The sequence below is a fragment of the Carcharodon carcharias genome, chromosome 16 (genome assembly GCF_017639515.1).
Source record: "Carcharodon carcharias isolate sCarCar2 chromosome 16, sCarCar2.pri, whole genome shotgun sequence".
Taxonomy (NCBI): domain Eukaryota; kingdom Metazoa; phylum Chordata; class Chondrichthyes; order Lamniformes; family Lamnidae; genus Carcharodon; species Carcharodon carcharias.
In genome coordinates, this window is record NC_054482.1 from 94,683,207 (window position 1) to 94,710,209 (window position 27,003).

Consider the following 27,003-nt stretch of genomic DNA (forward strand, 5'->3'; position numbering starts at 1 on the left):
TGTCGCTATTTTTTGGTGCTCTCCCCACATCCACAGCGGTGGTGGAGACATTGACCTTGGTGAGCGTCCTCTGGAGGGCTGAGACCTGGAGGGCCCCGGCCTGCTTTCAGGGCACCCTCCTTGGCCTGCAGAGCTGGTGCTGCTGGGCTCACAGGAGTGGGGAATTAGATGGGCCGGACTCTCTCGGAGTCACCTGGATGGATGGGCCCAGGGTGTGCACCTACAGATCCTCCTCCCGGTGGGTGCCCAAGGGCCCCTGGCTGACTCCTTGAGAGGAAGGGGCAGCTGGAGTGAGTTCGAGATGCCCCACCCCACTTCTCGCATTGACACTGGATGCCAGCAAGTGCCTCAGCAATGGAGTGCAGCTCCTGCAGCAGTGCAGGAGCAATGTGCTGGACCAAGGTCTCCCTGGTGTCCACCATCCTACTAGTGTTGACCTTGGTGCATTGGCATGCTGACACTATCACCTCAGCCTGAAGACAGATGGACTCCTCCATTGTGCCTTACAATCTGAAGAGTGCAGCAAACATCCCTTCCTGATGTTCCCGAGTTTGTCTTTGCAGCTCCAGCAACTGAGGTAGAACCGAATCCAGAGGCTCATCATCTGACTCGGACATGGCAAATTCCTGGCCTCTAGCTGTTCGCCGAGTGCCAGCGCACTTGGATTTCCCTGCCTCCGCCTGCTGTGTGCACACCAGATTGTGACTCTGAAGCTAATCTAGAACTAGGCCCCGCCGAGGTGTGTGTCTCTGTGCTAGTGGAGGGTGTGGGTGAGCGCCGTGATGGGTCTTCAATATCGATGTCTGCGCATTCCGCTTCCGAGGTGTCCTCAGGGCTGGAGTTGATGACCTGGCTCGTGGCCGCACTCGGCTGCTTCCCGGATGTGTCTGTGAGAGAAAAGAGAGATAATTAGTGCATGGCAGGGGACTGGGAAACAGCAGACATCACTCAGCTTCGTTATCCGATGGATGTTGCAGTGCAGAATCCTCACTTGGTCGAGCGCCGCCGACTTCACCGATTGTGCAGGAAAGTTCCACATTCAGTTGGATGGCTCCATTTTCAAAGGCTGTAAGGACCTTGATCTTGGGCATTCCTCCCCCGGTCTGGGACATCTCCATCTTGTTGTGGGCTAGCTTATCCTGTATAGAGACAGATTGAGAGAGTGTACATGCAAGATGCCTGCCAGGCCAGATGAGAAGAATGTCTAGCATGTGTGGAGTGTGACTGGTGCCATGGGTAGCATGAGGACTCAATGGACAGGGGAGATGAGCGTGTTTGTGTGAGAGAGTGAGTGGTGATATCCCTTGAGCTGGCAGTGAGTGTGAACGATGTGGATGTGTGATGGGTTTGTGAGCGTGAGAGTTGAGAGTGGTGAGAAGAATGACTTACCTTGGTGGAACAGATGAGATCATTCCTCCTCTTGTGGCACTGTGTGGCTGTGCTCTTTTGGAGGGCCGAGGTGCTCACCACCACCTCCCTTGCTGAATTGGTGAGCTTGGTGGCTGGTCTTCACCCAGAGTGCTTGTAGAGGAGTTTGTGGCAGGCATCCAGCAGGTGCCTCAGAGAAGCATCACTAAATTTGGGGGCCGCCATCTTCTTTGCTATCAGAGCCATCTATTGCCTGAGCTGTCCTGGTCTGTATACATGAAGTATGGTGTCCAGAGAGAGGAAGTACTGAGGTCACGGCATGATGGGCAAATCTGAGCCCACCCGCCAGTGATCCAGCATGTTTCCTGTGCATGCATTAGTAATGAGGCGGGACGTGCCGGGAAGTAGACGATATAGCACAAAAGCCCACTATGATGGCTGGCGGAAGAAACATCTCTTTTAACGCAGTCCCCCCCACCACCAACACCCACCATACTTAGTGTAATTCCGGCGTTGTGAGGACCACTGGAAAATTGTATTTCCTCTCACACACCATTTTCATGTGCTGTTGTGGGTTTTTAGAACCTATATAAAACAAGTCTCTCAGTCGAGATGTGTTCGCTTCTGCCAGGTGAAGGGCGTTGGAAGTATCCTGGTGTTGTGGGCCTTCTTCTCCTGAAAGGAAAATGCTTATCGAGCATGGTACTTGGAGATGCCTCCAAGATGTATCAATTGTCTCTTCCTCAAAGTTCTCCATTCGCATGTACATTGTTTGATTCAGCTTGGCCATGGACATATGCTGCTGCTGCATTTTTGAGCATCATGCACCTTGTGTCCACCTAAGGCCAAGACATGCCTCATAGAGTAAGGCCAGGCTGCACGTGTCATTCACATCTCATTCACCTTACCGTAGTGTAGAAGATCACTGAAGCACTTATGGCACTGGATGGTCCTGGTAGGCAGTCTGGGCCTAGGGAGAAGGGGATGTTCCTGTGGGCCTCCAGCTGTTGCAGCAGGATCTCCAGGCCATGTTCGGGGAATCTGGGTGCTGCTCCCACCTGGGACCCCTGGGAATGGGCCATCCTGGAATAGGGAAATAAGGATGCTCATGAGTCAGCATGTGTGGTTGGCATGTCTTTCCTTGTCATGAACTTCATGGGATTCAATGATTGCAAGGGGAAGGTGTGTGGCATGGGAGGGAAGGGTTTGCCTTGCACAGAATTTTGCCTTGCACAGGCTTGGTGGCAAGCCAAGTTCCAGGTCACAATGCAGTAAGGGCCCAAGGGCTTTGTGACCTGTTTTGTGGTGCCTCTGGGAGTAGGCTTGGGAGTGCACAGTTTGCTGCATGCCCTGAAAGCGAATGTTTCAAAATGGCTGTTATAGGTGTGAGAGGGTCTGAGTTGGGGTGCAGCAGATATCTCTGTGGCGAGTCACAGAGCTATGTGAACAGCAGCACGATGTTTCTTTAAGACCCCAAGACTTTCAGGGGTGAGAAACAAAAGGTTGGTGTAGCACAGAACTCAACGGTAGAGTAGCAAGTGAACTCCCCATTACATGTTGCTTTAACCAAGGGATGCAGTCAATGGGCCAGTTCACACTGGGAAACAATGGGAAGAATTTTTAGGAAGATGGGCAGGTGTGATCAGCGGGTTCAGGATTGGCTGGGGAATGGACTGCCGACCGCGATCAGCCCCCGACTGCGATTTCACGCTGGCTGGCCATTAAGCACATGCTGAGAAGCTCAGCGCTGCTGGGGTGGGGTTGCAAGGAGGGCAGGCACAGACATCAGCACTGAGCACTGATAGAAAACTCGCTGAAGGCAGAGAGCTGCCTCAGGGAGCTGAAGACCTGAAAAGCATTAGATAAAGTTATTAAAATCAGGGAAAAAAATGTCCAGACATCACAATCAGTCACCTGAACATATACACGATGAAAATGCTGTCCATAGATTTTTCTTTTTCTTTCATCTAATAACGGAAACCTCATCCTGCCCGTGAATAAGGTTTCATCAAAAATGTAAAGTCCACCTGGCCAATTCGCCTGTCCGCCAACCGACAGAAAATCAGAGACAATTACAATTTTAATAACCTTAATTGGCCTCTTAATCTTAATCCTAATGCCTTGCTCTGATCTGTAGCCTGTGGAGCCACTAAGTTTTATCTATTATCTGCTGCTTATAGTATTCATGATGCGGCTAGCCCAGTGCTGTTGTTTCAATGTATGTTATGTCTTATTCTAAGATGTAGCAGAAGCTGATCCTCCCCTTCTACATTTTGCACTTAATTGCTTTCTAATGTCACAGCGCTTGAACCAAATCGGTTTGATATTGGCATCGATGGTAATATTCGTTTTTATATGTACTTGAAAATAACTCTCACAATTGTTTGAATGCAGAGGGTTAAAGTATTCAGTCATTAAATTATGAATTGTTTTGCAATTGAGCAAGCAATATCTCTTGTTATTAAGTCTCAGCACATCGGTGAGGGTGCCTAGGCAAGGGTACAAGAAACTTTAGACCTTTGCTAATTTGATTTAATAGAGGTTTCTTTATTTCAGGTTCTATTCCAGTATGTCATGACAAGTAAATGTTTTTATTTTTTTTCCTTAGGAGCATTAATGTTTATTGCTTGGGTGACTACAGCCAACATTGGCGTCATTGTAGCTCGATTTTTCAAACCTGTCTGGCCAGCCAGCACACTGTTTGGCAAAAAGGTCTGGTTTCAGGTAAATATCAGTGCTGTATCAATAATATGTGACTGATGCCAGTTCAAATTCAGCTGTAACAAATTATGGATGTTATGCTATTGATAAATACTGAGCATAACTCAAATGCTTTACTATAGAGATTTTGGTCTTTCCCTGGGTGTTCAGCATCGTATGAGTAGAGTGCAGATAGGGATGCCTTGCAGGAAGGATCCATCACTCATTCAAGAATGCATTGGATTTTTCTTCCATTAATTTGAATGTATGAAAATCAGGTGGCATTTGTTACTGGAGTTTCACTTCCAGATTTCCCCCTTTCAGTTTCGCACATTATTTGATCCTTAAGTGATAAAAGACCAAAATATATGCCTATTATATTTAAATAACTTTAACTATAAGAGTCATGGGCTATAAGTTCAGCTTTCTGTCTTTCAGGTGTTAACTGACCTATTAAGCCCCCAGTGTAGCAGAGAAGAAGTGCATGCCCATTTCCATCCAGAAATGCTTTAGAGTGAATAGGAGTTCAGGTCCTTAGCCCAGGCATGAGCCGTATTTATACAAACATACGAATTAGGAACAGGAGTAGGCTATTCGGCCCCTCGAGCCTGTTCCACAATCCAATAAGATCATGCCTGATCTGATTGTGGCCTCAAGTCCACATTCTACCTACCGCCAATAACCTTTGTTAATCAAGAATCTATCTATTTCTGCCTTAAAAATATTCATTGACCCTGCCTCCACCACTCTTGGGGGAAGAGAGTTCCAAAGACTCACAATCCTCTGAGAGAAAAAAAATCTTCTCATCTCCATCTTACAGGAGGCCTCTTCTTTTTAAACTGTGTCCCTTAGTTCTGGTCTCTCCCACAAGAGGAAACATCCTTTCAGCATCCACCCAATCAAGTCCCCTCAGGCTCTTATATGTTTCAAAAAGATCACCTCTCATTCTTCTAAACTCCAGTACAGGCTCAGCCTGTCCAACGTTTCCTCATAAGATAACCCACCCGTCCCAGGTATCAGTCGAATGAACCTTGTCCAAGCTGCTTCTAATGCATTTATATCCTATCTTAAATAAAGAAACCAAAACTGCACACAATACTCTAGATGTGGTCTCACTGACGCCCTGTGCAACTGTAGCAAAACATCCCCACTTTTATATTCCATTCCACTTGCAATAAACAACAACATTCCATTTGCCTTCTGGATCACTTGCTGTCCCTGCATACTAACTTTTTGTGATTCATGTGCCAGGACACCCATATCCCTCTGTACCTCCAGAGCTCTGCAACCCCCCTCCATTTAAATAATATGCTGCTTTTCAATTCTTCCTGCCAAAGTGAACACGTTCACCTTTTCTCACATTATGCTCCATCTGCCAAATTTTTTCCCATTCACTTAACCTATCTATTCCCCTTTGCAGACTCCTTACTTCCCCTTCACAACTCACTTTCAAGGATGATAACTGAGTGGGAATCCTGTGGCACTGATTATTTTGTTCCATCTTGGATACCATCTAAAAACTTGATGAGAGCAATGCAATTAGCTCTATTATAACAAGTGCCAATCTAGTATCTGCTAACGCTGTGTGCAGTAGTGCTGTTTAAATTTGTATTTTCCAAGGAATATTTGACACAGCTTCTATTTGGGTGCACTGCTCTCTTATCAGAGCATATGTGGGGAACAATACCTATACCGTAGCCTGACACTGTTCCTCCTTTGGAAATTGTGATAACATTTTTTCTGGGCTATAAAAGATTGATTTCTCTGAACTGGAAGCAGGCGGTTTGAAAATCTCTAACAGAATCTGTCAGTTTGAAACTCCTGAAAGAGTGGGAGAAATAGTTTGAATTTTCAAGAAATAGATTGCATTAGGTTATTACAGAATTTTTTTTAAAAAGATGCACCACTGGGATTGTTACAACCTGTCCTGGAGCCACAAGGAGTTGGCAAGTTTCCATTTTCACCTGTTCTCCTGAACAGGCAGTAAGGACACTCACTCAACTTATCGTACGTATGTTTAGTACCAATGACATTATCAGGAACCAACTGCAATATTCACAAAGGTGGCCTGCGAGGGAAAAGGCAGCAAATTTCCCATCAGGCTGACACCACAAATAAAACAACTGTGCCTGAAGAGGTGCAAATGGGTAAAATTTTTAACATTTTCCTTTTTACTTGCCTTGTGGAAGACAAGCTTAGACAATGTTGTGAATGATGAGTTGATACACACGAATGAGAGTAATCTAACAAACAAGAACCCCAAAAATGTTTTTTTTTTAAACCTTCACATTCACAATCAATGCAACAAATATTCCTGGAACAGGGAAACCTGTGGAAGGTGGGCCTTTATTTCTGCATCCATCAGTTGAATTTTTTTTTTGTGGTGTGTAACTTGTTGCAAGTGCAAGGTGATAATGGTGTGGCAAGGACAGTGTGGCATTTGGGACCTCAATGAATGGCTAGACTGACAGTGAGTATCCTTAATCTAAGAGAATCAAGGATTGAAAAAGAAACATGAGCAGTGATGGCGGGTGAATTAGATTCAGATTAGGTACAGAAAGAGAAATAAAGAAAGGGAAAGAAAGATTAAATTAAAAGAGGAAGAAGAAAGAGACAGGAAGGAAAGGAATGTCGCTTTTAAATAATCTGACATTTCTAAAACCTCCAGTAACAATTTGCTACCTGCTGGAATGAGCTTAAGTAGTTTAATTTGCTCCCTTTCTGGGCTAGGGAGGATGATTGGCATTCTGTTATAATTATCAAATTGTTAAAAAGGTACTAACATTGTTCACTTCCAGTCATCACTATCTGTGGTGAGTTTAATGTGTATATCCAAAATGTTCTTAAAAATAACTGGGCAGCTAAGGGTGAGATGCTGTTTGTGCAAAGCGAGCAGTAAATCGACCAGCAAGCTTTGAAGAATCACGTCTTGCGGCCATTCTCTTCACCCTGGGGTTGCTGGCCAATTTGCATGTTAGTAATGGTGTGTGATGTTAAGATACTGTTATTTGTCCAGCAAGATTCAGCTTGTTATTTATTAATGATGTTAAAGCATCCCACTGAAGTAGTTTTACGATGGATGGGCCTAATTTAATTTGCGAAACTTTTCACTTGACCATTGATTTTTATTTACTACTTGTGTTGACATAAACACGACTGAAGCTACTTCATATGTTTTCTAACTGTTGTGAGGGCTATAGGTGATTAGCAGTGTTTCTGTAAGTGAGCTTGGCAGCACTTGAGAGTGGTATGGGTTTGATGCATATGCGAAATAGAGCAGTGTTGCACTCCCACTCATTGCTTTTTTTTGGAAGTAATACTGGTTCCAAACCTCAAGATGTGTGTATGCTGTGGAGATAGGCACGATAGGACACACAACAGGTAAACTAGTCTGGAAATTTGTTTTAATTTGCACAAATAAGAGGTGGTTTCCCTTTAGGGGAAAGTTAATGTGAGAAAGCAAACTGCACTTTGCCCTAGTACTCCCAGTGGCATCTCTCAACCCAACCTACACTTGGCTTCAAGCAGTCAAAGTTTAACTGCTAGCTGTACAATGGCAAACTCCTGAGACATCTCCTACTTCTGCATTATTTAATTCCATATTCTGATGCTGATATCATTGCCGAGTCAAACTGCCACTGGCCTGTGTTTGCACTTCCTATCAACCGTTTTCTGTCAGTGATAAAACCGTGGAACAATTCTGCCCTGTGACGACAGCTTTACAATTTTCAAATATATAAAGGGACAGAGTGAAGGCGCCTCTGATGTGGGTGAACAGCCTGTCTACCCTTTTATTGCGACCCTCAAAAAAGCCCTCATTTTGCAATTTTTAGCTTTGAAAACCCAAAGCAGACATCACCTAACCACTGCTCTTCCATGCACATGATCATACTCTTTTCAAATGTGGGGGTCTTTTGCACAATAGACCTTGTTGCATCAACTCAGGTTTTTCAACACTGTCAAGTAAGTATCGATCAGAATGCAAGGTTTGCTGCTTTGATGCATCATTTAGAAATCAGCGTTCAATTTTAACATTAAATGCAGTTGGATATTGGAAACAAAAATGCAAAAATATATTTTCTAACCTTGGCATACTAAGATGTTTTGACTGTACGGAGGTTGACAATTCATTAAGTGGGATATGGTTGCTGTTATTAATACCAGTTCAGGACACACAGCTGTATAGTCAGGCATTGAAGCTGTTAATCTTGAGTCACGGTTGATAAAATACAAGCAGATCATTGCGACATTTGACTTCTGCTGTTTCTCTCTTGTTGTAGGTGCACTGGATGCTAATGGTAACCACGGTGTTGCTAACATGCCTTGCCTTTATTCTCCCTTTTCTATACAGGGAAGCCTGGAGCCATGTAAGTCAGCATTTGTTGGTTTTTGTAGTGAGAAATGGAAAATAGTTCCGTTTGAAAATAAAAACTGCAAATGTTACAACTGGAAGTGTGCTAAAGATGAAACATTACATGTTAGCTTTACAAGTAGGAGAGTAGTTTTTTTTATTTCATAAGGAAAATAAGCACAATGCCTCGGACAAACTGATTTATTCAGCTAGAATTAAAGTGTAAACTGAATAGGACGTCAAGTCGATGAGTGCATTGTACTTTCCAGAGTCAGCCTTGATAGGGGGTACTTCCTCAAAAATTTGGAAGCTACACATTGACTGCTATACAACAACAACTTGCATTTAGATTGCACCTTCTACCATAGTAAAATGCTCCAAGACATTTCATAGGAGTGTTATCAGACAAAACTTTGCCAAGCCAATTAAGGAGATATTAGATAGGTGACCAAAAGCTTGGTCAAAGAAATATGATTTAAGAAGTGTCTAGAAAGTGGAGTGAGAGTTAGGGAGGCAGAGAGGTTTAGGGAGGGAATCCCAGAGATTTAGGGAGGGAATGATGTGGTTTCTTCTTATACTCATCCTTAATTGAGCAAGTGCACCCTTTCGCTACTGTACTGTATGATTCATAGGCACTTGACCTCTGGGCTTCAGGGAAGCGTAACTGGAGGGTATCCCAAAGATGTGCTGGGGAACACTGGAAGTCCCCAGCTCAGGGAAGTTCAAACATGTGTTGGGCAATTGCCCTTCAATCGGAACTATCCGAAAGTACGATTTAGAGCGCAAACCTTGGAGGTTCTGACTGTCTTACAGTAATAGTTACCCAGGAAAGGTTAGAAGAATTAAAACCACTCTACCCACTGGTAACTATAGAACTGACCCCACCCTCTTCAACCCCTCCCTGAACACCGGACCTTCCCACTGACTGACTACCAACCTCCTGACCACCTGATACCACAGGGGGACACAACCACAGGAACTCCCCCCGAACACCTGACCCTCCCACTGACCACCCAACCCCCAATCCTTCCACCAACCACATGACCCCCACAACTGACTATGTGACCCTCCCCTCTGACCACCTGACCCCCCCGAACACACAATCTCCCCCACTGATCACCCAACAGCCCTCCCTTGACAGAACCCCGCCCCTGCCCACTGACCACTGGACCCTCACCCACACCCCGCTGGCCACCCGATGCTCCCCAAAAGCGCCCCGTGACCACCTGACCACCCAGAACTCCACTCCGATGACCCGACACTCCATCTGACCACCCAACACCCCCCGACCACCTGACTGCCCCCCCACAACTGACCCCCTGACCTATCACCCCATGACCAGCCAACACCCCCACTCACCACCTGCTTCCCCCCTCGCTGACCATCTGACCTGCCCACCCCGCCACCCTCACAACACCCCCACTGATCCCCTGACTGACCTCCCTTGACCCCCTGGTCACACGGCACTGCCCCCCGCCACTCCTTCATTTACTTACCTTACAAACCTACCTTCTCCCTGGTGCTGTAAAAAAGGGGGGAGGGGCGTGGCCTCCATATGTCCGATTGTGCAGCCCTCGACCGAAGGCCTCAGGACCGCGCTGCCCGACACAGTTCTCACCTAGCCTGAGTTGGAAGGTTGGGCGAGAAGAGATTTCCGCTCCGCGGAATAAAATTGTGGGCTCCGAGAAACCTCAGAGTTTCTATTTCATTTTTGACATAGTTTCCATCTGAAACTCTTCTAAATAGCAAGGCACAGTTTCTCTACGCTGTAATGCCTGCTGCTGACCGGAAAGGCATCCGGAACAGTTGCGAGTTTGCATTTGGCCCGCACTCAGGCTGCTGGAGTATGCGCAGATTCTCCCACCAAGATGGTGGGCGTCTGCTGTTTTGTTCCCAGGCTCATTTAACACCGCAAAAAGGTAGTTCTTTTTCCACTAACTGATTTTGTTGAAAAACTGTTATAAGACACAAGCTTGCAAAGAAATGCATAATTCAGTGACAGAAAGCAGAATTACACTAAAAAGCATCTCTCACTTTAAATAGTCGCAGGCTGAACATGTGCAGAAGTGCTCCCCCTAGTGTTGTGCACAAATTGTGCAAAAGTTTAACTGCAAATTTAACCACTGTATGATACTTTTGTAAAAATAAATAAGAAAGTTGGAAAGCCTTTGTGCGGGGAGTTCCTATACAACCTGGCTCGCTCAGTTAATAGATCATAGGACTCTTAATCCCAGGATTGTGGCTTTGAGCCCTTTTGATGATTCTTTTTTCCTTAAATATTTATTTTATTGGTTTTTACCAATGGTGGAACTTCACAATTTAAGAGCACTAATTGGTTGCTGGAGAAAAAAAAACCTATCACTCCCAGGCATCTTGTATTTACTGCTTGAATAAATATTTGAAACAATTTGCATGGATATTAAAATGGCTGCTCCCTGAGTGTTTGCAGTTTTTTTTCCACTAACTGATTTTGTTGAAAAACAGTTATAAGTCACCAGCTTGCAAAGAAATGTATAATTCAGTGACAGAAAGCAGAATTGCACTAAAAAGCATCTCTCACTTTAAATAGCTGCAGGCTGAACATGTGCAGAAGTGCTCCCCCTAGTGTTGCGCACAAATAAATGGAGTCTGTTTTCTTAGGGCAGAATATCATCCTCGGCCCGACATACCCGAGTGTAAAATCATGCGTGATGAAGTCAGGCGAGCATCCCGACATCATCGTGCAGTCTTGCGATATTTCATTTGGCAGGCGCGGGCCGGAGTTGGCTGCACGCCCCGCCGACAATTAAAAGGCCTATTTTAAGGCCATTAAGAAGCTAATTAAATTCAAATTTACGCTGCCCGTCCAACTTAACGGTTGGTGGGCAGGCAAAAAGGCCAAGCGGCCTTTACATTTTTTTTAGAAAATCTCATCCACAGGTTTCCTAAAGCAAATAAACATCAAACAAAGATTTAATTTTTGAATTAAAAACATGTCCCAGCTCATGCGACAGAGTCACTTGGGAGGACATGTTTTATGACAATCTTATTTCCTTTATTTTTTTTTTAAACAGCGTTTCATTTCCCTGAGGCAGCTCCGTGGCTCAGAGAGATTGAAGCGCTCTTTCGTGCGCGTGCGCGAAGATCGGGCTGGGTCCGCTCGCCCTGCTCCCTCCATCCACACAGGCAGCGTTCAGCGCTGCTGCTCACGTTCAACGCTGGGCAGGCCCTAATTGGCCTGCCAACGTGAAATCGTGGAGCGGAGCTGATCACAGGCGGTGGTCAGCTTCCCGACCACCCCTGCTTGCCCATGCCGAGCACTCCTGCCAAGGGCAAAATCCTGCCCTTTAATGTTGTCCCTACTCCTTCCTTCTTTAGAAGCATTGACTCCTTACCATGGTATATTTCCAAAGGTACAAGCCAGGTGTTGTCTGCTACCTCTCTGTAAACCAGCCATTATTAATGTTAGTTATTGTTGACAGGCCATTCAACTGCCAGTAAAGCACGTAATTGCATAATCCTGTCTTAGTCTGTTTGGGGATTTCTGAGAGGGCGTGGGAGGAAGGTTGGGATCTGACTCCCTGGGGGAAAAGAGATCAGAGGTCGGGGACTGGAGAATGAAGGGAGATTGGAGATCTCAGGGCTGGGATGGGGAGATCCAGGATCTCAGGGCCCTGAGTGTCAGCAATCGGGATTGTGCTGTACAGCAAATTAACTTGCTTTGTTTTGCAAGTGATCTTTAGGGTTGGTTTTGCTGAGTGCTGGCAGCGTTGGCTGCCTCAGGAGAACTCATGTTGAAGTGGGGACCAAAAGCAGGTGTTAGGCCACTTGTATGTATATGTAAAAGGCCTTAGGTCTGATTTGGACCTAGCTAAAGGACACCTCTCGTTTGCCCTTTCCCAATGTGGCAGGGGGCCATACTTTGGTGAAAAATGTGCTAGTGCTTCCTGCCTGGACAGGAGGCCGCAGCACCTGAAAAGCTTCTGTGACTGAATTTCGAGGCCACTGTCTGTTATGTTGTACATTATAGAGTAAGGGCACCTGTCATGATAAAATAGCATCTCTTCCAACTCAGTTGGGGGATATCCATTAGCTTTAATTACAAAATCTTGATATGTAATAATTTTCCCATTCATCCCTGTCATTGCATTAAATGTAATCAATAATAGTGACAACCTTCACATAGACAGAAATATAGGGCAGAATTTTAGGTCCCGCGGATGGGCGCACACCCAATCCGATCGAGTGTAAAATAGCGCGGGAAGATGGCATTTGAGCGTCCCAAGGTCATCGCGCACTTGCGCGATAATTTGCTTGGCGGGCGCGCACAAGAGTCGGAAGCATGCCCACCAACAATTAAGAGGGCAATTCAGCCCATTAACGGCGCAATTGTCTCCGATTTTTCGTGACCCGTCCAATCTTACGGTTAGTGGATGGGTAAATCAGCCAGGCGGCCTTTGCATTTGTCATCAAACCTCATCCAAGGGCAGGATGAGATTTCCGTTATGAAATAAAATAAAAATAAATATCTGTGGACAGCATTTTTATCAGCTATAATTTCAGGTGACTGATTTTAATGCATGGGCATTTCTTTGCGGCTTTCTATTTTAACCCTTATTTGATCATTTTCAGGTCTACAGCTCCCTGAGGCAGCTGTCTGCCTTCAGGGTGCTCTCCCGCAGCGCTCATCCGTAACCACGGAAACATCATCGCCTTCCTGTCCCCACCCTGGCAGCGCTGAGCATTGGGTGTGCGTTTCATGCTGGCTGGCGGTTAATTGGCCAGCCTGTGTGAAATGGCGGTCGGGGGCGAGTTTCCTGACCGCTCCTGGGCCTGCCGATCATGTGCGCCCACCAAAAGTAAAATTCAGGTCACAAGTTTTAAGTCTAAATTTTTAAGTGCCCGCAGCACTCCTGTATTTAATTCTGTATTGATTGAATAAGCTGTGGACTTTTCCTGGGCAATGGTGGTTTTTAATGTGGGGCTGAGCCATTGCCAAATAAAAAAGCTCCCAGGTTTATCACTGGTTGGTATAAATTTCAGTGATGGGCTGAATGGTCTCCTTCTTTGTCATAATGACTCTGATTCTATGGCAGCAGTTGGAGGGCTATATTAGATCTCCCTGAGCGAGGAACAGGAGAAATCAACTAGGTTCTCCCTCCAGAGTGATATGCAGTGACCCCTACTGGAATGTTGGTATGTGCATGCAAGATGGCTTTGAACCATGGTGGGCACATGCTTATAGACATTGTCCGGGCTTAGACATGAGGAACGATGATTTAACTGAGCTGCCTGAGATTCAGACCCTGTCCTGGAACTGTGCCCAATATGAGTTATGGGCGACGGGAAACAATGGGCTTCAAGATAAAGGTTTGCAAATTGACAACTTATAGTTGTATAAGCTTGAATCTGATCCAAATGTAAAACTGGGCAGACAAGTCCTGGGACTTGTCATGATCACCAAAGAGCAGTAATAAACTCAAATTTAAAAAACAGAAAATGGTGGAAACACTTAATAGGCCAGGAGGTATCTGTGGACAGAGCTCTGTCATAAACTCACACTTGTCCAGTAGAATATATTGAAGATAACAGTTTGATGAAAGTACTCAACCATTGATCTCACCCAATCTTTCTGCTTCTCCTCACACATAACCCTTTCCACTCACAATTACACATTCCCATTTTATTGTAAGTCAGAGTTCAGTGTTTTTTCTTAGTTTAAAACTAAGCATTGCTGCCAGTCATTCTCAAAATCCCAACTGGCAAGAATACTTAAACTTAGAAAACTTGCTGCACTTAACATAGAACATACACTATAAACCAATTATATACTGCTGAAGAAAACAATGGTTTAACCATTATTGGCATCAGGTTGTACAGATAATATATGTAAGTATCATCATGTAACAATTCAGTGAGTGGAAGCTCTTTTCCATTTGCTAACATATCTGTATATTGTCATTTGAAATTCCCATCAAAGTGATGAAGCAGAGACCTCTGCTTATCTCCACCTCCCACCAGGATGGTCTTAGGGTTCTCCATTTCTTCCTTGAATGGAGGCTGTACCAGGGTGCATTGACCATCACCCTTAACCGGCCAACCTAACTTGTTCTCTCATTGAACAATTTCTCCTTTAATACATCTCATTTCCTCCACATAAAAGGTGTTGCTATGGTACCCGTATGGGTATTAGCTAGGCCTGTCTTTTTATGGGATATATGGAACATTCCTTGTTCCAGTCCTACTCAGGCCCCCTTACTCAACACTTTTTCTGGTACATTGATGAACGTATTGGTGCCGTGCCTGCTCTCACCCTGAACTGGAAAACTTCTTCAACTTTGCTTCCAATTTTCATCCGTCTCTCAGTTTCATATAGTCCATCTCCAACTCTTCCCTTCATTAACTTCTCTGCCTCCATTTCTGGTGATAGGCTATCAACTAATATTTAGTATAAGCCCAATGAATCCCACAGCTACCTCAACTACACTTTCTTGGACCTTACACCCTGTAAAGACTCCATTCCATTCTCCCCATTCCTCTGTCTCCATCGCATCTGTTCCAATGATGCAACCTTCCACGCCAGTGTTTCTCAGGTGTCTTCTTCTTTTCTCAATCGAGGATTGCCTCCCCACTCTGGATGACTGGGCCCTCGACCATGTCTGTCTTATTTCCCACACTTCTGCTCTCACCCCTTTCCCTCCTCCCCAGAACCACACTTAAGTTCCCCTTATTCTCATCTCCCATCTTACCAAACTCTGAATTCAACAGATCATTAATTTCCACCACCTCCAACATGATGCTACCACCAAACACATCTTCCCCTCTCCTCCCCTTCCAGCATTCCCTCCGTGACACCCTGGCCCACCCATCAATCACCCCAGTACTCACTCCCCTTCCATCTGAGCGCAGGAGTTGTGACACTTGCCTTTTACTTTCCTTTCCCCTCACTGTCCAAGGCCCAAAGCACTGCTTCCAGTTGAGGCAGTGACTAATGTGTACTTCTTTCAATTTAGTATACTGAATTTGCTGTTCACAATGCGATCTCCTCTACACTAGGGAATCTAAACTCAGACTGCGTGACAGCTTTGTGGACCATCTCCTTTTAGTCCTTAAGCATGACTCTGAGCTTCCAGTGACCTGTCATTTTAATTTTAATTTTGCTCTCACTCTGTTGTCTCTGTCCGTGGCCTACTATGGAGATCCACATGTCAGGATTTCCACAGGGTCCCGATGTGCATCTTTGGTAATACATCTGGTCTCTAACGATCTAGAGACCGAAAAATTTGGCCCGTCAACTCTGTCTCTCTCTCCACAGATGCTGCCTGACCTGCTGAGTAATTTCTGTTTTTATTCCTTTGCTTCTTACTGTAGTTAAGTTCAGGAGGGAGTTCTAAATGAGTAATGCTTGTAAGATGCATTACCAGTGCATTAACTTCACACTCTTCTCAGTGTGCAGGTGCCCATCCATACTTTGGCTGTATGATTCTTACACTAGTAATTCTTCAGCCGATTATGGCCATCTTCAGACCGAATCCACAAACACCCAGGTAGGTATAACAAAATTAGTTTTAATATATTTTCTTACTGTTTTCTGTGTTACAATCTTTGGTCATTAGAAAGAAAACTGAAACAATTCTAAAATATCTTAAAGACAAATGAAAAGCACAACCTTTAAGAGAGGCGTGGACCTCAGCCAAACTTTTCTAACTTTTTTTTATCTTCTGCAGACGGTATATTTTTAACTGGGTGCATTGGGCTACAGGCACCTTTGCTAGAACAATGGCAGGTAAGTATGTACATTTACTGAAAGGAAAAACTGATAGCCTTGTTGGCTGGAATTTAAAACAAATGTTTTTCATCTAATTAGTAAAGATGTTTGTAAAATTTGATGTAAGCTTTAGGTGGATTTCCTTCCAATAAATCAGTTAAATGCACACTAGAGACTGATGTGTCAATGTGCTGTTTCGTGGCGTATTGGTGAAATCATGTTCTCAACATGGCTTCTGGAAGAAGCATGGAATAGATGCTGCATCTTTCAGTCGGAGTGTCAGAAAATTGGAGATCACATTAATTAATGCCTCTTTTAAGCAGCTTTGAATGGCTAGATCAAGAACAGGTTTCCGACCAGGTTTCCTACCCAGTATCTTGATTGCCAAGATGTGCCAGTTGAAATTTGGGAATCATAGAACAGTACAGCACAGGAGGCCGACATTTGGCTCTTCACATCTGCACAGGTCTTACGAAGAGCAATCCAGTTAGTCCCACTCTTTCCCCATATTGCTGCATTTTTTTTCCCCTTCAAGTCTTTTTGAAGGTTACTGTTGAATCTGTATCCACCGCATAAATTCCAAATGCATTCCAAATCATAACCACTCATCAAATTAAATTGTGCTCCCTCATTAGCCACCCTTTAGCTGTTAGAAACAGTTTCTCTGCTTTTTCCATCTCAATCTTTCCTGTTTCATGATGAAAAAGAAACATTGAGAGGTACTAAGGTATACATTTAAAGAAGTAAATGTTCAAAAGCATTTGGTAATTCTTTGCCAAAAACATTATTTAATTTTGAAGGGCATGGTGTCACAAAAGCGCCTTTCTGTCATTAATAGATGACATAATTACAGTGAACATAATACATGGTTATCGTTTTCTTTGGTGACCACAGTTTCTCCTTTAAATCAGACATTTTGCAGATGCGTCAACAATGATGACAATGTACCAAGAGTAGCCTGTGCTATCCTCTGACACCAAACATCAGCTCAAATAAGATTACCCCTTATGTTTTATGCATTATAAATTATAAAATGGCTACAGAACAGAGAGAGGCCATTTGATTCATTAAGCCTGTGCTGGCTCACTGCAAGAACAATTTAATGAGTCTCACTTCCTTGCCCTTTTCTCTTAACCTTGCAATTTTATTCCACTCAGGTACTTATCCAATTCTCGTTTGAAAGCCATGATTGAATCTGCCTCCACCATACTTTCAGGCAGTGCATCCCAGATGCATATAAATGTTTTCATCATGTCTATTTGGTGCTTTGACCAGTTACCTGAATCTGTGTCTTCTGGTTCTTGACCCTTCATCCAATGGAAACAGATTCTATCAATTCAATCTAGACTCCTCCTGATCTTTAACACCTGTCAAACCTCCTCTCAACCTTCTCTACATTTGTGTCTGCAGAATATAATTGGAGTTGTGAAAAGTAGCATTTTTCTATCCCTCACAATTAGATTACTGAGCATTCCTATAAAAGATTTCTCAGTAGAAATTGCCGATCAGAAAAAATAAATCAATTGCTTATTTTACCTTCACATAGTTGCATCAATCTTTCTTGGAATGGATCTGCCAGCCTTAGACCTCTATAACCCATGGGATACTTTAGTCATGGTTGGATTCATAGTTTGGCATGTTGCAACTGAACTAATTCTAGAGGTTCATAATTACATAATCATGTGTAAAGGTCAGTAGTTCTTTTTATCAATTTCAGTTTGTTTTATAATTCCTTAATTTACTGTGTTGATATAGGAGATAACTGCAATTCAAAATGTCTGGATTTTTGTAGCGGTGTTGAGGAATTTTGAAAACCACTGAATGATTTTAAAAATGTGGAGCATTTACAGGTGGCCCCGAACAAATGGGCAAGACTAAAGAGTTGTTGATCACCATCTGCTCAAAGAACGTCCTAAAGATACTCCATACTGGTTTAAACCAGTGTCCCCTTATTCTACCTCCACTGTTTTTTTTTGTTAGTTTACAGAAAGTGAGTGTCACTGGCAAGACCAGCATTTATTTCCCATCCTTAATTGCCCTTGATGAGATGATGGTGAGCTGCCATCATGAACTACTTAATTTTCCACCACCATTCATGACTGGTTATGGCAGAGCCTTGTTCTGATATTTTGACTGTGGGATGACTTCTCTCTGTTTATAGCATACTGCTTCCCCTCTTTATTTTGCATGTGGTCCTGCATTGTAGCTTCACCATTTGCTATCTTATATAATCAATACGGTCGCTTCTCAGGCACTTCCACTCTAGGCTGTAAAGAACAAGTCACTCCAGACTTTCCAGGCAAGATATTCCTGTCTAAAAACATGTTGACTATCATTTGCCGGATTGTGGATTGCCAGAAAAATAAGTTAATAACCTGACAGGGCAGATGCTGGGAGGATATTACCACCTGTGGGACAGCTTAGAATTAGGGACAAAGTTTAGAGACAAAAATTAGGGGTCTCCCATTTAAGACTGAGATGAGAATTTTTTTCTCTCAGAGAGTTGTTGGTCTGTGGAATTCTCTTCCCCAGTGAGCAGTGGAGGCTGGGTCATTGAGTTAGATATATTTTTGATCAATGAGTCAAGGGTTATGAGGTGGGGAGACAGGAAAGTGGAATTGAAATCACCACCCGATCAGCTATAACCTTATCGAATAGCAGAGCAGGCTCTAGGCCGAATGGCCTACTCCTGCTCCTAATTCTTGTGTTCTTGTGCTTTGTATAAATGGAAGGTGTTCAGTTTGCTCAGAAGAAAATTGAGTTTTAAATATAAAGTTTATTTTACAGCAATTTCCATGCAACATTTAGATTAGTTACTGATCCCAAGGCCAATTTCATTTCCAATGCTTCTGACAAAGCTTCATGTACCATGAAATAATGGGAATTTGGGCACAGAATATGATGAGGAATGTTAATTCCTCATAATCCATTCCCAGTGGTAAGAAAATATTGCACCAAGAGAGCTGAAGGTTAAACTTTATTCACATTATGTTACCAGCAACAGGCCATGGAAAAGCTGTGGTTTGATTGTGTTATGTCATTCTGCTTACGAAATCTTTTGTGCCATATTAGTGCATGATTAGTATATACCTTCATCATTTTAAACCAAAAATATTTCTCAATTACTCCGAATAATGAATTTGATTCCGACCTTTTATAGCACAGAAAAGAGAAGAGGATAAAATGGAGATAATGGATTCAAGTGAATTGATTGACCCACAGGTACACAATTTTAACTTCAGGTTTTTATTAAATGCTTTTTTACTGATAGTATCAGAAGTATAGAAAGCTCTCAGTTATTTTCATGTAAATCACAAATGCAGAAATACTGTAATACAGCAGAAACGTAAATTCAACTTATACTCATTGTTCAATTCTACAATTACAGGGTCATAGGTTTAAAATTATGGTATTAACAATCTACATCTGTGGAAACCTAACCTTTCTGGTAACATTACTGGTTGCAATTAGTCTCGTTTGACGGTGACCTTGATGCTGCCTCCATCGATCATGATCTTGAAGCTGTTTATGTCTGCTCTTGTCTGATGAGCATCTTGACATTACCTATTGCTGTGCATTGAAGATTCCTCAGACAGAGAACTCAAATACTCCATAATCAACAGAATGTGAGATTCTCATTGTGCTCATTTTACTTTCCACTCCAGAACTGGCACAAAAGTTAATCACACAGAGACTAACAGTGTAACAAGTCAACAAACTAGGAAGGCAATAATCTTGTGAAAATAGCAAGCAGCACTCAACAACTTTAAATAGCAGTTTGGATATTTTAAAATGTGGATTTCTTTTGTGGTTTTAGATTATTTTATCTACTTCTAATAAAAGAAGTATGTTATAACAAGCCTGTAAAAATATTTATGAGTTAATGTAGTATAAATGAAAAATGATGTTTTTAAAATGTAAATTAAATTACACTAATAAAGTATGTCCCAAATTAACTAATGTCCCTTTTATAAATTGTGATAAGCGAACCTTTTGCCATTATAGATCTAATAGATCATTTTTTAAATGGGGTTATCGCAATGTCATTTGGATGGACAATTTCATCTAGCTTCTGCAAATATTGATGTGCACATTATATTTATAATGAATTAAAATGCTAACATGATACATTTCTAAACAAAGGGGTTGAATTCTGTTCACTCGTAAATATGGTAATTCTGTTGTGTTTTAGTTTGATCAAAAAGATTGTATTTTAAGGTTATGCTATTGTTTTGAACTGCAGATAATTCAGAAAACAATTATCAGAAGCTGCAGGCAGTTTCTATTTTAGTGCTTTAAATCAAATTCTTAGAGCATTAACTCTGCTTCTCTCCACAGATGAGTATTTGCAGCATTTTTTGTTTTTATTTCAGATTTTCAGCATCTGCAGTATTTTGCTTCTATCTGAAATTAGCATGTTGCTGAGGAAGTCTTTCATGAAGCATAATGACCAGTATTTTCGGCACTATGGCTGCTGTTGTGGGTCCAGCATGGCGTCAGTGCTGCGCTTGCACACTTCTGGTGGGGGCTGTGCCGGTACGGACAATGGGGAGCATGTGCCGGAAGTGTGCAGCTTAGACAGTCCATATTGTCAATCGGCTTGTAACTGACTTGACTGAGGAGGTGCCATTTTCAACCTTGATGCTCCTGCTAATACAATTGCTTAACTTCGCACAGTTGAATATGTGTTCAACAGCAGATAGGATCCCTCACCAGTGCTATTATCTGCATTCGCTGAAGGTAAGCATGCAGGTGCAGCAGGCGGTAAAGAAGGCAAATGGTATGTTGGCCTTCATAGCCAGAGGATTTGAGTACAGGAACAGGGACATCTTGCTGTAATTGTACAGGGCCTTGGTGAGACCACATCTGGAATATTGTGTGCAGATTTGGTCTTCTTATCTGAGGAAGGATGTACATGCTATAGAGGGAGTGCAGCGACTGATTCCTGGGATGGCAGGACTGACATATGAGGAGAGATTGAGTCAATCAGGATTATATTCGCTGGAGTTCAGAAGAATGAGGGGGGATCTCACAGAAACCTATAAAATTCTAACAGGACTAGACAGGGTAGATGCAGCAAGGATGTTCCCAATGGTGGGGGAGTCCAGAACCAGGGGTCACAGTCTGAGGATACGGGGTAGTCCATTTAGGACTGAGATGAGGAGAAATTTCTTCACCAAGAGAGTGGTGAGCCTGTGGAATTCGCTACCACAGAAAGTAGTTGAGACCAAAACATTGTATGCTTTCAAGGAGTTAGATATAGCTCTTGGGGCGAAAGAGATCAAAGGGTATGGGGAGAAAGCGGGAGCAGGCTATTGAGTTGGATGATCAGCCATGATCATAATGAATGGTGGTGCAGGCTCGAAGGGCCGAATGGCCTACTCCCACTCCTAGTTTCTATGTTTTTAAAGGCATCAAATATTGCTTTTCAGTTAATTGCTGATTGATTTCTACTGGCTGTTGCTGAGTTAATATAAATGTTTGGTAGTTTGTACAATACTGTTATTAAAGATGGGGGGTGTGGTAAAGGTCCTTGATTCTCACTTTTCAAGGTTCTGCTCACATTATTTGCTCCCAGTTATCGATGCTATGGTTTGTTGCCCCTGGCCAGCAACATGACAGTTAGAAAGAACAGAGACTGTTCAAAGAGGGAGAAGGAATCTCTGCAAGAGGCTATGCCTACACAAGAACACTGTGTGCAATGTCTCCACTTCACTAAGACGTTGCTCACTAAAATCTGCTGCCCCTTGCAAGCAGACTGCAAGTGGCTTTGTAGGTGACTGTGGTCATGTAATTCCTTGTGTCGATCTCCCAGGCTAGAGCAGGGGACATCGCCAACATGTTGCAGCTTGCTGTCCACTGCTCTGTAAGGGAGATAGCTTACACACGTAGGTGAAGCAAAGGGAATACATTGCCTTCTCTCTTGAGAAAACCAAGCAGAGCACACATGCAGGATAGCAGACTTCCTCAAGTTGCAAGGTTCCCTTGACTTCATACATGTTGCTTTGCAGATGTTGCATGCAATGGCTACAGCATATCTAGAAGACTGCTGACTTTCAATGGGAAGGCGGGCTGCAGATGGCCTTGTAGGATGGCCTTATACAGCTCAAGCCCTAGAGGGCCCTACTTTGCAATGTACCATCTCCACATAAGTAGCTGCATTCTGTGCTGGCTAGCTGGCAGGCAACAGCAAAGGCATTGGAAGAGTGGCAGTGATAGGAGCACAAAAGCGGTCACCCTGAGACAGAACAGCAGATTGATGCTCTATAGTGCCATTGCCATTCCCCCAGGGCAGGGCCTCAGGAGGACAGAACATAAGCAGGGCAGAGAATTAAAATGACAGGGAACCAGAAACTTGGGATCACACCTGTGGATTCAATGAGGATATTCTGCAAAGTCCCCATCTAATTTGGCATTTAGTCTCTAATGTAGGAGGAGGCTACAAATTGAACAGTAAATACAGTATACTAAATAAAAATAAGTATAAGTAAATCACTTTTGCAGCCCTGGAGGGTGGGGAGGAGTTAAAAGTGAAGGTGTTGCATCTCCTGTGCTTGTGTAGAAAGGTGCAGTGGGAAAGGAAGAGGAAGTTGGGATGATTGAGGAGTGGACAAGGGTATCATGGAGTGGGGGTAAATATATTTGGTTGTGGCATCAAGCCAAATAGGTCACGCACAAAAAAATAGAGGAAATGCTGGTCCTAGCTAAACCTAGCGGCATTTTCATGGGATATATGGAAATTCTTTGTTCCAGCCCTATACTCAGTTTCCCTCCCTCACCTCTCCAGAACACCAATAACTATATCAGTGCTGTTTCCTGTTCTTGATTTGAACTAGAAAATGTCATCAACTTTGCTTCCAATGCTGAGTATTTTCAGCATTTTCCGTTTATATTTTTAAACTTAAGCCCATTCATTACAAAAGAAATGATACTGCATGTTCTGCAACACAGGGTGTACCACATGTACTAATTTCTATCTGGTGCCAACCCTCTTTGGTAGGGATTCCCGAAGATTTGGCTTTTGCTTTAATCAGGAATACAATTAGAAGCATCTTTTGCAAATGCCCTTTTAAAAAAATAATTATAACACATCTTGCAATGAAATGTATTTGGTGAATTACAGAAACTAGTATCCTTTTAATATATTTAAATTTCACATTAACATGTTCCTGTAAATACTTCTACAAATAAAATAATTTTAGAATTATTAGTTTCACATGTTTACCCATTTGCCATCATGTTCAACAAACTAAACTTTTGACCAAAACAGAAACAGAAATACCTGGAAAAACTCAGCAGGTCTGGCAGCATCGGCAGCATGACCCTTCATGAGGACTCGAAGCGTCAACTGTACTCTTCTCCGCCGATGCTGCCAGACTGCTGAGTTTTTCCAGGTAATTCTGTTTTTGTCTTGGATTTCCAGCATCCGCAGTTTTTTGTTTTTAAACTTTTGACCAGTTGTAGGGATAGTAGCAGAGTTCATTTCATTGAATTCACATACTCCATCCACTCATGTAAACTGAAATTTTTAACCCTGGGGGAAAATAAAAGCAGGATTCAAATTGGACATGAACAATTGTATTATGTTCATCATTAAAGAGAGTTAAAAGAATGTTTTAAATGATTGAATAGGTTTATTAATCACGTAACAACTCAAAGCATATGAAGTGCAGAACATGGCGGCCTTTGGGTATGCACATAGATGAACAAGTTTTAGGGTAGCTTAATTGCTGCAGTATGCATATGAATTCACTGTATTCCTCTAGGAGTGCTATTCATTTCTGTAGTTGCTAGCATATATACGAGCCTCCCAGCGCAGGGTCTGAGCAGTCTTATGGCATGTTTTTGTTGCTCTTCTGTCCTGTAGATAAATGGCATATTGTTAGTTTATCCATAGATGCCCATTCTTAACACATTGCTATTATAGAAACCCAACTGAAAGGTCCAAGATCGTTATGCAGGACATCACTAAGAATCACAGGAAGGAAAGGTGATTGGGGAGGGGATGGTTAATATTTCCACATGGTGATCCAGGCAAAGAACAAGTTAAAACCTAAGAGAGGAGGAAGAGTGCATATTTTAAGATCATTTTAAGTTAAGGAGAAACAAAGGATGATGGATCTGAGAAAAATAAGTCTAGTATTATTGATTATATGCGAGAAGCAAGAAAGGCTGCATGGAATCACGCCATGCCCCTCAAAATTGCCCAAGAATTCATAAATATGAAGTTAATCTCGCTGAGTAAACAGATAAAGAATGCTAATACTGATTAGTATTTTCAGCATTGATAGAAAAATATTTACTAGTTAGGAAGGGTACAAAACATAGAAATTTGCACCGTTTTACATGTAAACTTCAGAATTTCCTGGTCTAATTCCCCAAACCTCCCTGATATATAAGCAAATTCCTTCAGTGCCTTGACTACTAGAGTCTGGGAGGAGAGCCCACACACCAGTCTTTGCAGGGCTCCCTTCCCAGCCTCTTTTGGCAGCCCTGCTTTTGTGATACTTATTGGTTTAAGCCTTTGGTTTGTTGATGCATTTGAGAAAAGCGAATTATAACAATCAAATTGCTAAGCTTCTGACCTCATTTAACATAGATGGTCAGAAGATAGAGGGGATACCCCCTTAGGAGTTATCCAAACACGATCTGTGCTATGCAAGAACCAACTGCCAAGGCCCCACGGATGTCCCTGAGGAGACTCTGATACAGAAAAGCAGGTTGGCACTAAGAGCTATCATTTCAGGACTAGGCCTGGCAAGAATTGGCACCATCACCAATCACAATGAAAATCAGCATAGTCTTCACTTTTAATATATTTTTCCTGTGACTGAATAGAAGAAACTTCTGTGCCAGGTTGCTGTGCAACACTGCCTAAAATAAGTGACCATGCAAAGACCTAAACAGACTTGGGTTTGAACAGCAGCAAGAGGTTGGCATAGGTCCAGATCTTTTGATCAAGATTGGAAACCCTATTTCCGATCCTGATCAGACAAAAAAATGCGCACTTACCTTCCCATGATATTTCAGGGCAGTCTACTGATGGAGGGTCCTTCACATCTGCCCAGTGCAGCAAACCTTGTACAGAAAATCAGTTCCGAAACCATGCTTCCTTTTTACAGCACTAGCTGCTGTATTTCAGTAAGTAAAGAGTTTAAATGTCCCAAACCAGCTTTGAAAATATCTACGGAGAGAAGGTCAGTATGTAAGGTAAGTCTGTAGGGTGAGTAAGATAAGTGGGTAGGTTGCCATGTGGGTAGGTAGGTGGGTGCGGTGGGTAGGTGGGGGAGGTAGGTTGGGTGACAGGTGATTGAGTGGGTAGGTGGGTCAGGAGAGTTGGGTTGGGGGCTAGTCCGGTGGGGGAATCGGGCCAAGTCAGGGGGTAGTTGATTTGGGTCAGAGTGACTGGGGAGTCAATTGTATAATTGCCCAGGTATTGAACCAGGCTTTTATCTTGTGTAACATTTCCTGCATAACTACCCAGGTAAGTACGTCAAAACTGTCCTCAGTCTCTGACTCTAAATCTGAGTTGGAGAATTCAAACAGTCTTAGAAGCAGGGGAATTGACTATCAGAAGTTCAAACTTCCCAGGCCATTCCCATGGAATCCCTGCATTGGGACTTCTGTGGGGTCCCATAGCGCATCTTCCTGGGCATGACTGGTGTCCGACTATCCAGAGACTGGAAGATCTGGGTCAATATATTTCTATATCTATGGCTTCTCTGGAATTCAGGATATCATTGATTGTATACATGTAGGCTTTTATGTACCTCTGTTCTATATGTGTACTCTGAAGGAATAGGGTAGGATTCTGCATGCTCCTTGGGATTACAATTTTACCCTTGTTGGGCGTGGCAATCGGCCAGCCCGGGAGCGATCAGGAAACAGGACCCCAACTGCAATCGGCCCACGACCTTGATTTCATGCTGGCTGGCCAATTAAGGCCCGCCCAGCACGAAACACGTCTTCCTAAGGGTCAGGAAGGTCCAGGTGGGGGCCTGTCAGGCGCCGGGTCCAATGACGAAACGGTAGGCAGTTTAAAAATGGCACAAGATGTTTCCTGAAAGTTGCCAGGGGAGAATCATATTCAACAGTCTGCAGACTGAAGCTATGGCCTCAACAGCAGCTGGAGATGTCAGGTGGGAGGGCAGGTTGGGTAGGCACTCAGCCCCCTGTTTTTCGGATGAGTGCCTTGTGGTCCTCCTGGAGGAGGTGGGTGTCAGGCAGGACACCCTTGTTCCCAGGGATGGTAGGAAGCGGCCACTGCACCAGACAAAATGTGTGGGAGGAGGTGGCAGCCGAGGTCAGCAGCCACGACTTAGTGCGGCGCACATGGGTGCAGTGCTGCAAAAGGTTCAATGACCTGCTGTGCTCAGGAAGGGTGAGTACTGAGTTGGCATGGATCAGTGTGGAGAAGTGTTAAGGTCTGGCTGTCCCTCTCCCCTGTGGAGCTCAGGGGTGTTAGAGTCTGAGTGCCAACTGTCAATAACACTGGAGCTGGCCAAGTGGGTGAGCCCTGGCTGCTTGGGCTGAGTGCCTTGCAACTCAAGAGCCACGACTTGGATGTGCCCTGCAAGGTGTTCCTCAGGTGGGGTTGGCCAGACTGCAGGTAGAGAGTTGACTAATCAATGCTCTCTGTTCTTTCAGGAGAAGGTGACCCATCACAACATGGAGAGGTCAAGGACAGGCGGAGGCACCTCCAAACCTCCTAATATTGGTGAGATTAGAACTGGACACCTTGGAGCTGGAGAGTTGCCACCCACCTTGCTCAGCCAGTGGCGGAGAGGCATGGGTCTCTGACGAAGGTGAAAATGATGAGTTTCAGATTGTGCAAACA

General features: G+C 43.5%; 2 protein-coding genes across 3 annotated transcripts in view; one reads left to right on the forward strand and one right to left on the reverse strand.

The window, feature by feature from the left end:
- The window catches only part of LOC121289199 (ferric-chelate reductase 1-like), a 59,994-nt gene extending 39,046 nt beyond the window's left edge, over positions 1–20,948 (forward strand). For both annotated transcript variants that reach the window (XM_041208393.1, XM_041208394.1), the window contains exons 10-16: positions 3,977–4,092; positions 8,349–8,435; positions 15,848–15,945; positions 16,126–16,184; positions 17,713–17,856; positions 19,327–19,388; positions 19,555–20,948. In XM_041208393.1, coding sequence (XP_041064327.1) covers positions 3,977–4,092; positions 8,349–8,435; positions 15,848–15,945; positions 16,126–16,184; positions 17,713–17,856; positions 19,327–19,388; positions 19,555–19,647 — 659 coding nt within the window. In that variant the 3' untranslated portion in view covers positions 19,648–20,948. The remainder of the gene's footprint in view (positions 1–3,976; positions 4,093–8,348; positions 8,436–15,847; positions 15,946–16,125; positions 16,185–17,712; positions 17,857–19,326; positions 19,389–19,554) is intronic.
- Positions 20,949–23,802: 2,854 nt separating this feature from the next.
- Positions 23,803–27,003, reverse strand: part of LOC121288968 — a 64,589-nt gene continuing 61,388 nt past the window's right edge. The window contains exon 3 of the mRNA XM_041207832.1: positions 23,803–24,027. Coding sequence (XP_041063766.1) covers positions 23,999–24,027 — 29 coding nt within the window. The 3' untranslated portion in view covers positions 23,803–23,998. The remainder of the gene's footprint in view (positions 24,028–27,003) is intronic.